Here is a 15,521-nt window from a genome sequence, read left to right as displayed (position 1 = left end):
GATAAGTTCTTTAGGCAAACCTTTATTTAGCATCAGTCTTACATTTTCACAGTCATTGCTGTCTGGTAGGTTATAAATGAATAATAGAATTCTGTCAGTCTGTTAGGCTCAAGTCAACTGTCGTTTTCTGTTAAGTGTCCTACCATACTCAGAATGAATGAATGAATGAATGTTTGAATGAGTGTCTAAAGGTAGGCAGCTGTCGTTTTTCTGGTTACACCTAAGCCAAGACTACAAAAGTTTAAGGTGACATATAGAAATGGAATAAAATAAAAACAATCCACATACATTGTTTTAAAATTTTATTTGCTTAAAAAAAAGAATGGAAATAGGTTTGCAAAAATATATCTGCATGTACAAAGTAATCCATGTGGTTAAGGAGGGCAAGCTCTGGAACATACTGCTGGATAAATTGTTCATCAAAATTGGATCTTTTTCCATCAGAATCAGTGGAAAGTCATTATTTTACATGTCAAAAGCCACTGAAAAAACTAAATCTATTTTTACAATCACCAAATTCAGAAAGGTTATATTCTAACACATATTCTTGGATACCAGTGAAGCTAGTTACCAAGTGATCTCAGAGTTGGACAGATCAATTTAGCAAGAGGTAGTTTCTCCAATCATGTCCCTTCTTTCTTTTCAGCAAGGTCATTCCTAGAGGGGATAAGGATAAACAGCATAATCTTCGAGTCCCTTTGAATTCCTGTTCTGCTGGGACCCCATTTTCCTCAAAGACAGTCATATCTGTCTTGTTGCATTTTAGGACTTGAGATCATCTAACACAGAAAAGATTCCAGAGTTCAAACTTCTTGGCCAATTTTTCTTTGAGCATGCCGTTAAAACAACAAAGAGAAATCAATCCTATGGTGTCATGGATTAAGGGGAATTTTTTAAAACATACTTTTTGTTAATATAACAATATTATTAACAATATCCAAGGAGGAGATGTAGGCTGGTGAAATGAGCCCCCCCAAAGGTAGCATACAAACCACATAATGACATTCTTCTTGACTAAGTTGCCTTAGGAGCTTTTGCGGTTGGTCCTCCAAGTTCTCCTGAGACTATCAAATCCCAGAGCCCCACAGCTCCATGGCTTCCAGCTCATCTTGGACAGGGGTGAATTCTGGCTGATCAGGATGGGGAGCTAGAGAGGAAGAGTTGGGGTGGGGACTTGATAGAACCCAGGAACCATAAATTGATATCCTCCCCTTATATGGGTCCATAGAGACATAGTCTCTAAAGTACAGAGATATCCTGCTTGGGTAGAAAGTAGTAGCTACCTTTACCAACCACACTGCTTGCACCTTTCCCAGGTTTCAGACGGTTAGTGAAAGAGGGAAGGCACAGGTATACTGCAGAAATTGTTAGGAAACTAGAATCACAGCCAACTGCTTAAATATTACATGTTTTATTTACAAAAGAAACCCTGAAATATCAGCAGAATGATGAAAGAAAAATAAATTTTAAAAACCAATCTCATGTTAGAATTCCAACACCAGGGGACAGTAGTGAGGGGAGGTGATCAGAGGAAGAATGGATAGTAGGGTGGTGAGGGAGAAAGATGCCCAGCAATTTGTGTGGCTACAGGAAAGAGGAGAAGACACATTTAAGTAGCTATTCCCGGGCCTTCACCTGGGGAAGCTTGGGATAATTCTTGGTAGACAATCTTATACTTAACGCTCAGGCTGATATGGAGCAGTCAGTTTCTATAACAACTGACACATGTGATTTGGTTAAGTTCCAGTCTTATCATTGTATGTGTTTGGAGCAGGGAGGGCAAGAAATGTGACAGTGGGCAGGCAGGGAAGCAGGTGAGGCAGGGAAACAGAGTGCCCATTGTTAGGGGCAGGGGATGGGTGGTGGTGGTCAACAGGACAGTTCTGTATCTGCAGCCAATTGCCCAGGCCAATGTAATCAGTGGAGGAGTTCCACATCAGTGCTGGTAATCATTGTAAGGGATCAGATCTTAATAAGGGACAGGGAAATTTGAGAGAACGGGGAGGGAAGAGATGAACAGAGAAAAACACATCAGCAAAACTTTGACCAGTCCCTCTGGCAAATAAGGTTAAATTTCTTCTAAAGCAGAAAATTTAAATTCATTGGCTAATAAGTTCATTGCCCGAAAGCAGTCTTTGAACCTCTCTCTTGATGCTTCCAAGTGTGACTATGTTAGAAAATGTCCCATTACACAACCCTCCAGCATGCAGACCACAGATGTTTTCAGGAAGCATAATCTTTTCGAAATCTCAGTCTAGTAGTTAGTAAGAGGCAAGGACAGCATGGCCACTCTTGTTTCTTAAAATAATCCTTGGTGACCTAAAATGCATGCGGTGGGCAGGATGTCACCCAACAGTATCTCCAGGGCCCACCTAATTACGGGGAAAGTTCTAAGTTTGAGGTTTCCCCGAAACAAGAGTAAAACTTTAGAGGGCATCATGGCCACACCACAGAAATAACACAGAATGAGAGGCCCCAAAGAATGTTCAAACATGTCCCTCAATGATCAGATATGAGGTCAGAGGCCAAATCTGTGTGGCTCGTCATTTGGAAGCAAGGAAGACTTAGATGTGGTATTATTTTAAACTTCCTCTTCAGGGGTAACCTCTATATTAATTTGTACTTTACAGAAGATGCCTCTGGATAATTTAAAAGGTAGTGAGCAATTCAAGCTCTGCTTCCTGCCCATAATAGGTCTGCTTTTATAGCACCCTCACCATTATGATACTAAGCATAGTAAGACATTGCTCAAAGCCCACAAGGGCTGCCACTTACCTCCTACGTTGTAGGCAGAACATGAAGAGGGGTCACAGTATCCAGGCTGGCCAGAAGGACCTTGTGGTCCAGGCACCCCCAAGTGACCTGGTGGACCCCTTGGTCCAGGAGAGCCAGGGGGTCCAGGGCTTCCTGGCCGACTTTCCCCGGAAGGACCTACGAAGTACCCACCAATGAAAACAGTTGGTCTTTTATCATCACAGGGTGAGTTTTCAGACTACCAAGAAGTAAACTAACTCTTACAAGAAGCCATATTACACATCTTAACAACTAGGGTGATCTGCCTCTCTCTACTCATTGAGTTCTATTCCTGGACAGAGGATCCTACTGCAATCACATGTTCTCCTGGAGGTCAATGCTTTCAATCAGCTCAGGAAACCAGAAAAATGTAGTCTTTTTTTATCACCTCTTGGATATGAAAGGGAAAGGAGCATACCACTGTCAACCTTGTTTTCTTTATGGAGCTTCTGTTTCCCAATGCAGGTTCCTTATGAATTCAGTGTATGGGCATGCGCACACACACACACACATACATGTGCACACACATACATGTGCACACACATACATGTGCACACACACATACATGTGCACACACACATGAACACACTTGATCTCAACCTTATAACTTATACTGGTTTATGGCCCCAGATAATTGGAATAAATTAGTCTAAATTTGAAAGAAATTATACTGGAGGAGAAAAATGAGAATTCTGAAATTGGACCCAATATACGAATCCAAAATTTCTTTAGGCTAGCTTGAATCAGTTGAGAACTTACATTGAGTGAAAGTGAGAGGGGCATTAAAATTTTTGTGAATTTAAGAAGTATGTCAGTCTGGAATTTTTCTGGTTGATGCATTTGTTTTGTTTTGCTTTAGGCCTGGATTCCAACAGTGTTTAGAAGGCCTTTTTCAACTAGAAATGAAACTCTTCAACTAGAACCAAAATGAAAATTAGGAACACTTATCACCTTATATTTGAAAAGCGTTGTGACTCTCAGATGCATTCAGTTCCGTTCAATTAACATTCACCAACCACTCATTCTGTGTAAGGCACGAGCTAGATCAGTTCCTCATACAATCTCTAACAACAGGAGTATTTATACTCAAAGTGAATCCATTGCATTAGGAATCTCTCCTACAAAAAGTATTTTCCAAAATCATCATTAGGTTGGAAAGAAAAATCGGTAAGTCATTTGATTCAATATGGCTAAGACGGGAATTGTAAATATACAATAGGATTGTAAACTCATAACTTTAATAAAAGAGTATGATCATCTGGAGCCCATTCTAAAAGCACATAGTAAAATACACAAAACTCATTCAGTAAGATGACCATGGTGGCAGAAACTACGAGTGTTCATCAAATATCCATGTGTTCCCCTAGATTTTCAGACTCCCTTACAGGTCGGCTGGGGCTATATGACTAGTTTCAGCCAGTGAAATATGACTGGAAATGACATCTTTCATCCTGCATTCAGGAAGTTGATGTGCCTCCTTTATCTTTCTCCTTAAGGCCTTTTGTTCCAAAACGGGGGGAAAGTTACCCTACCCACATCAAACTTTGGGTAAGTATCAATCCACTAAGCATTGGGGATTGATTTGTTACTACAGCATAGCCTAGCCCAGCCTAACTCATGCAACCAATAAGATCCCAGAATATGCTGTATCTTTGGGGGCTTGTGTATTGGGAGGTTCATTACTAACAAACTGGCCTTCCAGTGAAAGGAACGAGAAATATAGCCATTCCAGTGGACACAAGGATGTAATATGGCCATTTGCCTCACCTGCAATGTCAAGTGAATATAAAGATTTAGGATTTCCATCTTGCAGTTTCCTGTTAGGTAGGAAGAGTTACCTGCTGGCCCAGGGGGGCCTCTTGGACCTTGAGTTCCAATGCCTGGATTTCCTTTATCTCCCTTTACACCAGTTAAACCTATTGAAAAAAAGAAGAAAAAGAAAGAAAGAAAGAAAAGAAAAGAAAAGAAAGCTCTGCTTAAAATGAAATCTGGGTGGCTCTGTTTTTCTGGGTTTCGAAAGGACATCGCTGATGAAGACAATGATGAGGGTTGATTTAGGGCTATGGTTATCATGGGACTTTTAAATTGAATCCTGACACTGGTGACTTCTGCACAACCACATACAGAAGGCTGGCTCTGTATCTGAGCTTGTCCTCTGTATTTGTAATACTGCAAGTTTATCGTCCTCCCTCCCACTGAAGTGGCTCAGCCTGCAGGGATCTGGCCTGTGTCTTTGCACGCACCAGGCCATTGGACGTATGCAGTTGGCACCCCACGAGTAACACAATAGAAATCACAAGTGGACATATCTAACATTTTCCTTTTGGTCCACCCTGTAATGTATCTGCAAAAGGCATGAATTATAATTAGGCAGCAAAGTTCTAAAGAGCGTGAGTTTCCATTAAAAACTTGGAAGGTTCAGGAAAGCCTGTGTTTGATTTGGCTGATTCAGCCCCATAAAAATCTAAACCTATTCATGTTTCTTTTCCACTGAACAAACTTCTTATTCCAAATAATTTACGGTGTTGTTCACAAACTATACATTTTTACAGGCAGAAAAACAGAGAAATACATGCTCTGACACCTCATCGTCCAAATGGGTCCTATCACAAGACTGCTGAACAGGTGACAGCATGCTATATTGAGGCCCGATTCGTCAGACAGAGAGGAGCACCAGACTGGGGTCTGGGTCATCCTGGCTCGCATCACAGAAAGTCTCTAGTATCTGTTTTTCATGTACAACAATACTTTGAAATAATAGAATGCAGAACTACATCTCTTCGTAATTACAAAGAAATTATGTGTGAACTGGCAAAGCCTAGGAGGGAACATAAATAAAGGAAAATAATCAATTTGATAGGCAGCAGGCATGCAAATGATCTAAAGTGTTTAAAGTTACAAATAACTTTTTTTTCCCTTCTAAGTGCAATACATATTCACTGTAGGCAAATTAGAAGGTACAAAAAGCAAGGACTCCAGTCCTAGAAAATAACCACTTTTAACATCTTGGTTTGTAACTTCCAGAAAGAAAGGTATTGATGTAGTATTTGCTCTGGGAATAGCAGTTTTTTTTCTACAATGCATATATACTGATTGTCCTTTCGTTTGAAGTTTTGATGTCTGCTGTGTTCTTTGTTGACCACCTCTTGGGATCAAGGTATACCTGTCACCTTTAAAAAAGCCCTTCTTCCTTGTTAGCGGTCCTCAGGGCTGCTCCATCCACCTCAATGCTTCCCTAACATCCATGTCTATTGCATGTGGCCTTGGTGGTGTTTTCTGAGCTCACAAAAGACAAGTACTGCAGGAAGAGGGCAGGGCATTGACCACTGAGCCTCTGACCTCCTGTTCCGAGACTCACTATTCTCCTAGGAACTGACAGGAAGAGAGTTATTTCTCAAAAGTAAAACTACAATCACATCTGAGTTTAAAAATCACATAACTTACTCAGACAAGCCAATACCTAATGCTCAATTGCTAAATCAAGTTGTTCAGACAGAAAATCACCATGAGTACATCTACTGGGCGTTACTCAAATAGCTACTAGTTTAGCTAACTGGGTAATAATTGGAGTGAGTACTTTTGGTTTTTTGCTTTTTATTTATTTATTTTATTTTTGGCTGTGTTGGGTCTTCGTTGCTGCGCACGGGCTTTCTCTAGTTGCGGCGAGCGGAGGCTATGCTTCGTTGTGGTGTGTGGGATTCTCATTGCAGTGGCTTCTCTTGTTGCAGAGCACGGGCTCTAGGTGTGCGGGCTTCAGTAAATGTGGCAAACAGGCTTAGTTGCTCTGCAGCATGTGGGATCTTCCCGAACCAGGGCTCAAACCTGTGTCCCCTGCATTGGCAGGCGGGTTCTTAACCACTGTGCCACCAGAGAAGTCCTGTGAGTACCTTTTTTAATAGGAGGTAGATGCTCCCTCACTTGTGAACAATTGTGTCCTAACGTGCATCTGGAAATTTAGCAGAAATAGCCTCTTCTTCTGTGAGAGTTGGAGTTGCTTTCCCCACAGGGAACCACTGATTTTTAAAGAATTAGAACACAAGAAAATACACCGATGACTAACAGCAGGCTGCGTGATTAAACGCACAGTTACTCAGAGGCCTCCCGTGACCTTACAGTACCTAAGGATCAATGGTAAGGACATGGTTTCTCGCGGATTCTCCACAAGCGGAAGACGTAGGCTGAAGAGGACATCCAGGACAGTATCCTTGGGAATAAGCCCCTGATAAGAGTTTCCTGACCTATCCTTTGCTTATTCACAAAGAAAGCAAAAGGTGGGGAAGACTGGGGTGTAGAACGTCTGGTTGTTTTAATTTTCTAATTATGTAGAGAAAAGCAAGTGGCATTTGTTATTATCTGCAATACAAGTCAAAGTAAGAGAGGAAGGTCCTCAAAAGAATATTCCAGCCCCTCAAGATGCCTTAAAAGAAAAAAAAAAAAAAAAGAAAAAAGCTTTTAAGGATATAGTTATATATTAACAGAGGATTTTAGATTTCCTTATCCTTGAAGTTATGAAATGTTCCAACTACATGTAGGCTAATATATCAATATTTGTCTATGTCTTCACTTGTGTTTCTCAGACTGAAGGAATACTCAGGTCCATGACAACTGATAAATCTTTTTTTTGGAATGAAAAAAACATGTTAAAAAACACCATTTAAGGGACTTCCCTGGTGGCCCAGTGGTTGAGAATCCACCTGCCCATGCAGGGGACATGGGTTCGAGCCCTGGTCCGGGAAGATCCCACATGCCATGGAGCAACTAAGCCCGTGCACCACAACTACTGAGCCTGTGCTCCAGAGCCTGTGAGCCACAACTACTGAGCCCCTGTGCCACAACTACCGAAGCCTGTGAGCCTAGAGCCCATGCTCTGCAACAAGAGAAGCCACTGCAATGAGAAGCCTGCGCACCCCAACAAAGAGTAGCCCCCGCTTGCCCCAACTAGAGAAAGCCCGCGCAAAAATGAAGACCCAAAGCAGCCAAAAATAAATACATATATACATACATACATACATAAATAGAGTTAAAAAAAAAAACAGAACACTATTTAAGTACCTAAGATGAGGACTGAAATTGAAGGCTAAGCTTAGAGACCTCAGATCTCTAAGAATAGAACTGGATATACTTTTGATAAGCCTCATAGGCTGTAATTAAAAGGAAGGAAATCAAATGTTCTAAAATGTCAGCCTGTGACTGTCCATGAAATGACAATAAAGTCTGGGCATAGTCATTCTTTACAGACAAAATGCAGTCATCACCCATAATAAGGGCTCTCTCATACATCTCTTTTGTGAGGGTCCAAGGTGGGGCCATTTGGTGCTGAGATGGGGTCACCAGAGCTAAGTACCAGCATCTTTTCCGCAAAGACATGGGGACTCCTGAGTTCACAGGATATTCCCTCCAGAAATACCCTTTCCACCTTGGGTGTCTCCATAAATACTACTCATTCTTAAAGACTCAACTCAAAGCTTCTTTACAACCACAACAGGCAGAAGCACAACAAATTCCAAGGGGCAAGGATTATCTATCTCAATCATGGCTATATCCCCAACATTTCTATGGTGCCTTCCACATAGTACCTAACCCACAAATATTGAATGAACAAATGAATGAATGAATGAATGATTTGCTTCCGTATTATCTGTGCCTCCTTTGGCACTTATCCCATTGCATTGCTTGTTCTCATGTTCATCTCGCCCGGCACCATGAGCCTGATGACTGCAGGGATCGTGCCTTATTTATTGCTCTAGTGTCAGATCCAAGCACAATCTCACACATAGTAGGTGTCCAGTAAATACTGGAAGGCTAACGAAATGACTGAATGTCTACACCAAAATGCAGCTGACTGGTAAAAAGCAAGCATGACCTTTGAAGGATCAAAAAAAAAAATCTTTAGGCTGGAACTCTGCTTTTACTCTCACATGCCTGGCTTTTGTGAAAACTGTTTTTTTCTGACAAGTTCCTTATGTGGCAATATTAACTACTAGTGTCATTTAGAGATGAATATCATGGACTCCAATTAAATTTACGTTTCTGTCATTTTTTTTAAAAATGAGCATAGGGACTTCCCTAGCGGTGCAGTGGTTGAGAGCACACCTGCCAATGCAGGGGACACGGGTTTGAGCTCTGGTCCGGGAAGATCCCACGTGCTGCGGAGCAACTAAGCCCGTGCGCCACAACTACTGAGCCTGCGCTCTAGAGCCCACGAGCCACAACTACTGAGCCCACACGCCACAACTACTGAAGCCCGTGTGCCCAGAACCCGTGTTCCACAACAAGAGAAGCCACTGCAATAAGAAGCCCGCGCACCACAACGAAGAGTAGCCCCCGCTCGCTGCAACTAGAGAAAGCCTGCGCACAGCAACGAAGACCCAACGCAGCCAAAAATTAATAAATAAAATTTTTTAAAAAATTGAGCATAGCTGATATAAATGAAGATCTAACGTACCAAAAATATGATTTAGCTAAGATTAAAATATCCTTAGTTTTCTGTGGAGTTACCAAAAATATTTAGAATAGAATAAAATCTTTTCTATTATTTATTCGTTCATTCTATTTTCTTTTTTTAATGAGAATTTTTATGATCTACTCTCTTAGATCTTACTCTCATTAAAATTTTAAGATCTTACTCTCTTCTTCCTTTCTTTTTTGAAACTTTTAAAATAGACTTTACTTTTTTAGAGCAGTCGTAGGTTCACAGCCATACTGAAGAGAAAGTAGAGAGAGTTCCCGAATATCCCCACCCCCTACACTTGCATGGCCTCCGCCATTATCAACATCCCTCAGTAGAGTGGTATATTTGTCATATTCTTTCTTTTTTAAAAGTCTCATTAGAGGGCTTCCCTGGTGGCGCAGTGGTTGAGAATCTGCCTGCCAATGCAGGGGACATGGGTTCGAGCCCTGGTCTGGGAAGATCCCACATGCCACGGAGCAACTAAACCCGTGCACCATAACTACTGAGCCTGCGCGTCTGGAGCTTGTGCTCCGCAACAAAAGAGGCCACAATAGTGAGAGGCCCGCGCACTGCGATGAAGAGTGGCCCCCGCTCGCCGCAACTAGAGAAAGCCCTCGCACAGAAACAAAGACCCAACACAGCTAAAAATTAAAAAAAAAAAAAAAAAAAAGTCTCATTAGAAACCACATCAGGGCTACCTGATTCTCCCTTACTACTAATCTAACACTGACCCTCCACTATTTTCTTTTACAGATCTACTAAGGCAGAGACATGTTTGTTCTAGTTCATCATTATATTCCTAGTACCAGGCACATATTAGTCACTCAAGAAATATGATGAATGAATGAAATACAAGGTCTGACTGCAGATTTTGACAAACCAAGAATGTGACCAGTTGGTGTATCAGCTATTCCTATAAATGGCCTCACCAGGTTTTGAATGCTAGATGCTTTACATGTATAAACTCACTTAGAGTCTTCACAAGAACCAAGATGGCAGGCACTACTCTTAACCCTAAAAGAGGCCTGTGATTCAGAGAGGTTAAGTCATTTGTCCTTAGCTAGTAAGTAACAGAGCCAAGATTTCAACATAGGCAGGTTGATTCTGAGGCCTATACACTTAACCACAACACTCCCGGCCTCTCCATCCCAAGCTGGACTTAGAGGCTGAGTTTGTCTTGTTTGCTGTAGTCATGGCTTCCTGAACTGCCTGTCCAATCAATCTGCACATTTTCTCTGGTCCCACGCTCAGAAATCAGCCCTGTGGTTATCGTATTTCCTCAACTTACTTCCCTTGGTTTACACACTTGCCCTCTGCTCTGAGCAATACTTGGGGTTGATTTTAATAGGATTTATCCTGCTCACACTGATGATTTGCCCAGGATCTGGCCTTTGGTTATCAGTTTCCTATTTTCTTTGGCCTGTTGGCCTCTGAGTGGGAAGATTTTACCCACTTCTATGGTCCCATGACCACACCAAGCACTCAGGCTGGAGTCTTATGCTACTCCATGGAGCAGAGACATTCCCTCTTTATTCCAGACATTCTGAGCAACTCTCAGAATTTATGCCCAGGCAGATATGCAAGGCCTGGGTAATGTTTTCATTGTAATTCTACCAAGAAGCCGCAGAAAATGTGAGACAAGGCTTCAGCTGTGTTATTATATTGTCTGTTGCCTGGGAAATGGCTGGTGATAAATTCCAAGTAGAGTCTGTTTTTCATTCAATGTATGCTTGAATGCCTGCTAGGTACAAGGTACTGGATCAAGTACCTAGCTACAAGGTGGCACATTAATTGGACTCAATCCACCAAGTATTTTATGTCCTTTTCCAGGCTCTGCTATTTTTACATGCTTGACCCATAGGATTAGTACCAGCATGTGCAGCTCCACATTTTGTACTATGGTGGCCAAGACTGCAAAATACATATTGGTTCTAAATGTAAAAGAATCTTTGCAAACCATTGCTAAGGGTCCCTCTCCCTATTGCCTTTTTCATAAAACAACTAGCCATCTAGTATGCCTCTATAATTCAGGGCTCAGCCAGGGAAAGGTAAACCACTCTAGATCTTTCAGGCAGAGGGAATTTAATACAGGGATTTGGTTACATGGGTGACAGAAGGACTGAGAAGCCAAATAGAAATGATGAGGCAACCCATAACATTAGCAACAGCAGGAAGCAACTATCACCCCTAGGTGTGCAGGAACAAAGAGAGGAAATGGTGTGCCTGGAGCCTTCTGGTAGGATCTAGAATGAGAGTGAGAGATGCTCCAGTGGAAGCAGGAGCCACACAGGGGCTGTAGCCACAGCTGGAGTGGCAGAGGAGGCAGGGGTGGGGCTAAGAGGAGAAAGAGTCTGACTCTTCTCCTCCTCTTACCCTCTAATCCTCCGCAGTGCCTCCCATTGGCTGAACCTGCTCAGGAGCAGAGGACAAAGGAGCCTGGAAGCACGGTGATGCACAGCTAAAGGAGGGAGAGGAGCAAACCGAAGGCAAACTCCCAGTCCAGTCCTAATATCAGATGCTGAGAATTCAGAGTCAAAAGCATCCTTCCTGCCTGTCACAGGTCACCATGCAGTAGAGAAAACAGACAAACGAGTAGCTATAATGCGGTATGAGAATTGCAACAACAAAATATGAGGGCGTCAAAATGAGCATCTGTGGGGAATCTCAGAACGCTTTCCAAAAGAGCTGACCCTTGAAGTTAAGTCTTGAAGAGCAGGCATTAGCCAAGGAAAGAAAGGGTGGATGGAAACGCACACGCAAAGGCTTGCTGATGAGAGAGAACAGGGCATGCCTGGGGAGCTAGAAATGGTTTGGAATAGCTTTGGCGGCTGCTGGCTGGGGAGTGGTCTAGGCCACATCAGGACAAATTTTGTGTATCAGACTGAATTTGAATATGGGCCCTTAAGTGCATAGAGCTGCTTCAATACTTTCTACCTACCCTTTTTTGCCCTTTTTTTCTTGTTTGTAAGTCATACTATTTTTCTTAAAGAGGAACTCAAACTGTTTAAGCTTCGGGACCCACAAAACCTGGGTCTGCCTCTGCTGGATGCTACAAAGCAATACAACTAGCTGAGGTGGACCAAAATCCCGCAGAGCTCAACCCCACCAATAAACACTGTGCTAGTCGCACTGAAAAGCTGAGGAAAACGCATTGAATCATTAAATAGGGCTACCCAGTAGCCAAAGGAACCCACTAACCAGATCAAGAGCAAGACAACAGGATATTTTGCACTTCCATGTTTTCTATCACTCAGAGACATGATAATATAGGCAGGAGGTCCTCAGGTCTTTTGACCACAGACATCTAAATTAGACACACTTACATCTGGGCAGTGGAGGGCAGGGGGAAGCACAGAGGGAGGAGGCAGTGAAGGAGGGAGAAGGGAGGAGAGAGGAGAGAAGATGATGAGGTACCCAGCTCATCAACACACACTAACCCTATCTCGTTGTTTGCAGGTTGACAGTTCACAACTGCAGGGGTGGAGCAAAAGAGAACAGGGATTAAATAGGGCACCAGGAATCCTGGTGTTTTGTCCATCTAGTTTTGCCACTGATATTATGACCTCATAGGTACATAATAAGAATGTCACACCAAACGCCAATCTATCACTTTCAGCTCCAAAGTTTTGATTGCTCTTCCTCAAACACCATATCATTTCCAGCACTGACTGTTGGGAAAATTATAAATGATACAAAGTTAGCAGGAAAATGAGCCAATTGCTATAGCTTAAAAAATGAGTATTGTAGGTTCAGCATGAATATTCAGCCATTTGATGGTATTTAAATAGATATTTAAATTAGAGCTTGGTCTGGTCTTTATTCTTTACAGAACTGAAAAGTGATGTGATGCTCTCCATTCTCGGAAAAGAAGGGAGTTTTGTCAGGGCTTTGGGACAAGGCCAGGGTCTATGGAGTTTAAAACAAAATGTGTTACGGCCAACAGCCCTTCATAATAAGCATGAAGAATCACTATTAAGATAAATACATCCTATATCTAGGATTTCATCATGTTTTTCCGAGCTAGTAAAAAGTCCAGAAAAGTCAAATTGCTTTGCTATATTCACATAATAATTTAATGTCAAAGTTAAATCTAGAACCAATGAAAATGGAAAGGGTTAATGAATATATCTTCTCTATGTATGTTTTCACCCATCTACACAAATGCATTTGGTATACTTATTTATTATAATGTATTTATTGCTTTAAAAGCCATGTCAAAAAATTCACCGAAAATGGTTTATCATAGCTAATATAAACAGCTTTAGTTTTATCATATAAACTAGTACATGGTATACTTCCATTTCACTTGTTTATGTTCAAGGCCAGAAATTTAGAAAATGCCAAAGTACATTTCTACATTTAAAAGATAGGGAGTGGGGAAAAGAGAATTGGATGAAGGACGTCAAAATGTACAAACTTCCACTTATAAGATAAATAAGTACTAGGGATGGAAAGCATGACATGATAAAAATAATTAATACTGCTGTGCATTATATATGTAAATTGTCAAGAGAGTAAATCCTAAGAGAAAAATATTTTCACAAGAAAAAAACATTTTTTTCCAATTTCTTTAATTTTGTATCTATACGAGATGATGGATGCTCATTAAACTTACTGTGGTAACCATTTCACGGCGTAGGTAAGCCAAATCATTATGCTGTATGCCTTAAGCTTATACAGTGTATGTTAATTATATCTCAATAAAACTGGAAGAAAAAATGATAAAAAATAAAGTAAAGGGAGTCTCTCTCTTTCTCTATTTCCAGATTATTTGTGTGTGCGCACATGCTCACACACACACACACCACACACAGAGGCAATATAGGCAGAAGATCCTTTGACCTTTTTACCACAGACATCTAAATTAGACACACTTAAATTTGGGCACTGAAATATCCAATGATTTTTCTATGCATTTGGGAAATGCATATAAAATATACCCAGTATAACCAAAACTTCTATTTAAAAATTTCTCCCTGCTTTTCTGGCTAAAATTATATGATGATGATTTGAAGAAAATGCTGACGTTGTCAACTTGGCAGTCATTGGCTATTAACAGGATGTCTTTAGATTGATAAACTAAACCACATGGGCTTCTGCTTTTATCATGGCTCTAGGGTTGAATGAGAAATGGCAGCCAAAAAGCTAGCCAAGTGGTAATTAACACCATAAATCTCTTATGAGTCATGAAATAACTATCAGATAACAGGTATTATGAGGAATAAAAGGAAAACAGACATTAAATTTGGGTTGTGGGGAGCATGTAGTCTCATTGGTGAAACAGGATTAACAGAGGTGAAACCAATAAAGGACAATTCAAGAAAGTATATTCTACCTTGGTGCTAAATGACATGTTTTACACAGTAATGAGGTAGGGATCAGCCATCCATTCATTTGTCAAATATTTGTTCAGCCTCCTTGTGGAGGATGCAGAGATGAAAGGCACAGTCCCATTCAAGGAACTAACAGTCCAGCGGGAAGACAGACAAGTATCCCAACAACTACAATATAATGGGAAACTGCTATGATGGAGGCATGTGTCTGGGGACCAGGGAGTACAAACGAGAGAGATGTTACTCAGATCTTCCACCTGTTCATCCAGTTGGAATAATGTAGTGTAGCAACAACAAACACACTGGCCAAACAAATAAACCACAGTGAGGGATGAGTGGTCTGGCAGAGCTGACTCTTGAGATGAGTTTCAAAGTTTGAGTCTGAATGAGCCAGAGGAAGAAAGAGAGTTCTGGGGAGTCAGAATAGCATGTGAAAATCCATGAAAGGCTATAAGAACAGGGCACAACAGGAATCAGCACTGAGTATGGAAAGGAAAAGGCATGTATGAAGGATGTGGTAAACCGAAACAGTGGTCTGAATTCTTCACTATTCTGCAATAGAATTATGCATCTGTTCTCTTGCAACAGGCTCATGCATTTCCCTATCCCTTGGATTTTGACTTGGCCATGTGACTTGCTTCAATCAATGGGATATCAGTGGGCAATAATGTGAACAGAGGTTTAAAATATGATTGGTGGGTGGGTTGCCCTGTTTATTTCTGCCAATGCCATAAGGAGAACATACTCTAGGGAGCTACTGCCCCCCCCAGCCAGGGCCCCAGCACAGCAGAGCTGCCCTTGCCTCCCACAGACATGTGGTGAGAAATAATATCTATTGTTGTATGTTACTGAGATTTTTGTGGTTTCTTATGCAGCAAAAGCTGACTCATACTGAGAGCCCTGAGCAGTTCAGTTTGGCTAGAGCAAAGGGTACAGACTTGAAG

At 41.5% G+C, this 15,521-nt stretch overlaps 1 protein-coding gene across 5 annotated transcripts in view; it reads right to left on the bottom strand.

Moving 5' to 3' along the window:
- Positions 1 to 289: 289 nt before the first annotated feature.
- COL14A1 (collagen type XIV alpha 1 chain) overlaps positions 290 to 15,521 on the bottom strand; it is a 242,711-nt gene continuing 227,479 nt past the window's right edge. For 4 of the 5 annotated variants that reach the window (XM_068525322.1, XM_068525320.1, XM_068525323.1 and 1 more), the window contains exons 46-48: positions 4,632 to 4,709; positions 2,776 to 2,931; positions 290 to 1,147 (exon numbers count right to left, since the gene is read on the bottom strand). In XM_068525322.1, the coding sequence (XP_068381423.1) occupies positions 1,068 to 1,147; positions 2,776 to 2,931; positions 4,632 to 4,709 (314 nt within the window). In that variant the 3' untranslated portion in view covers positions 290 to 1,067. Of the gene's footprint in view, positions 1,148 to 1,221; positions 1,969 to 2,775; positions 2,932 to 4,631; positions 4,710 to 15,521 lie in introns of those variants that run through there. The other variant, XM_068525324.1, reaches the window with a different exon arrangement.

Source organism: Eschrichtius robustus, chromosome 17, assembly GCF_028021215.1.
Source record: "Eschrichtius robustus isolate mEscRob2 chromosome 17, mEscRob2.pri, whole genome shotgun sequence".
Lineage (NCBI taxonomy): Eukaryota > Metazoa > Chordata > Mammalia > Artiodactyla > Eschrichtiidae > Eschrichtius > Eschrichtius robustus.
This window is presented reverse-complemented; position numbering and strand designations above follow the sequence as displayed.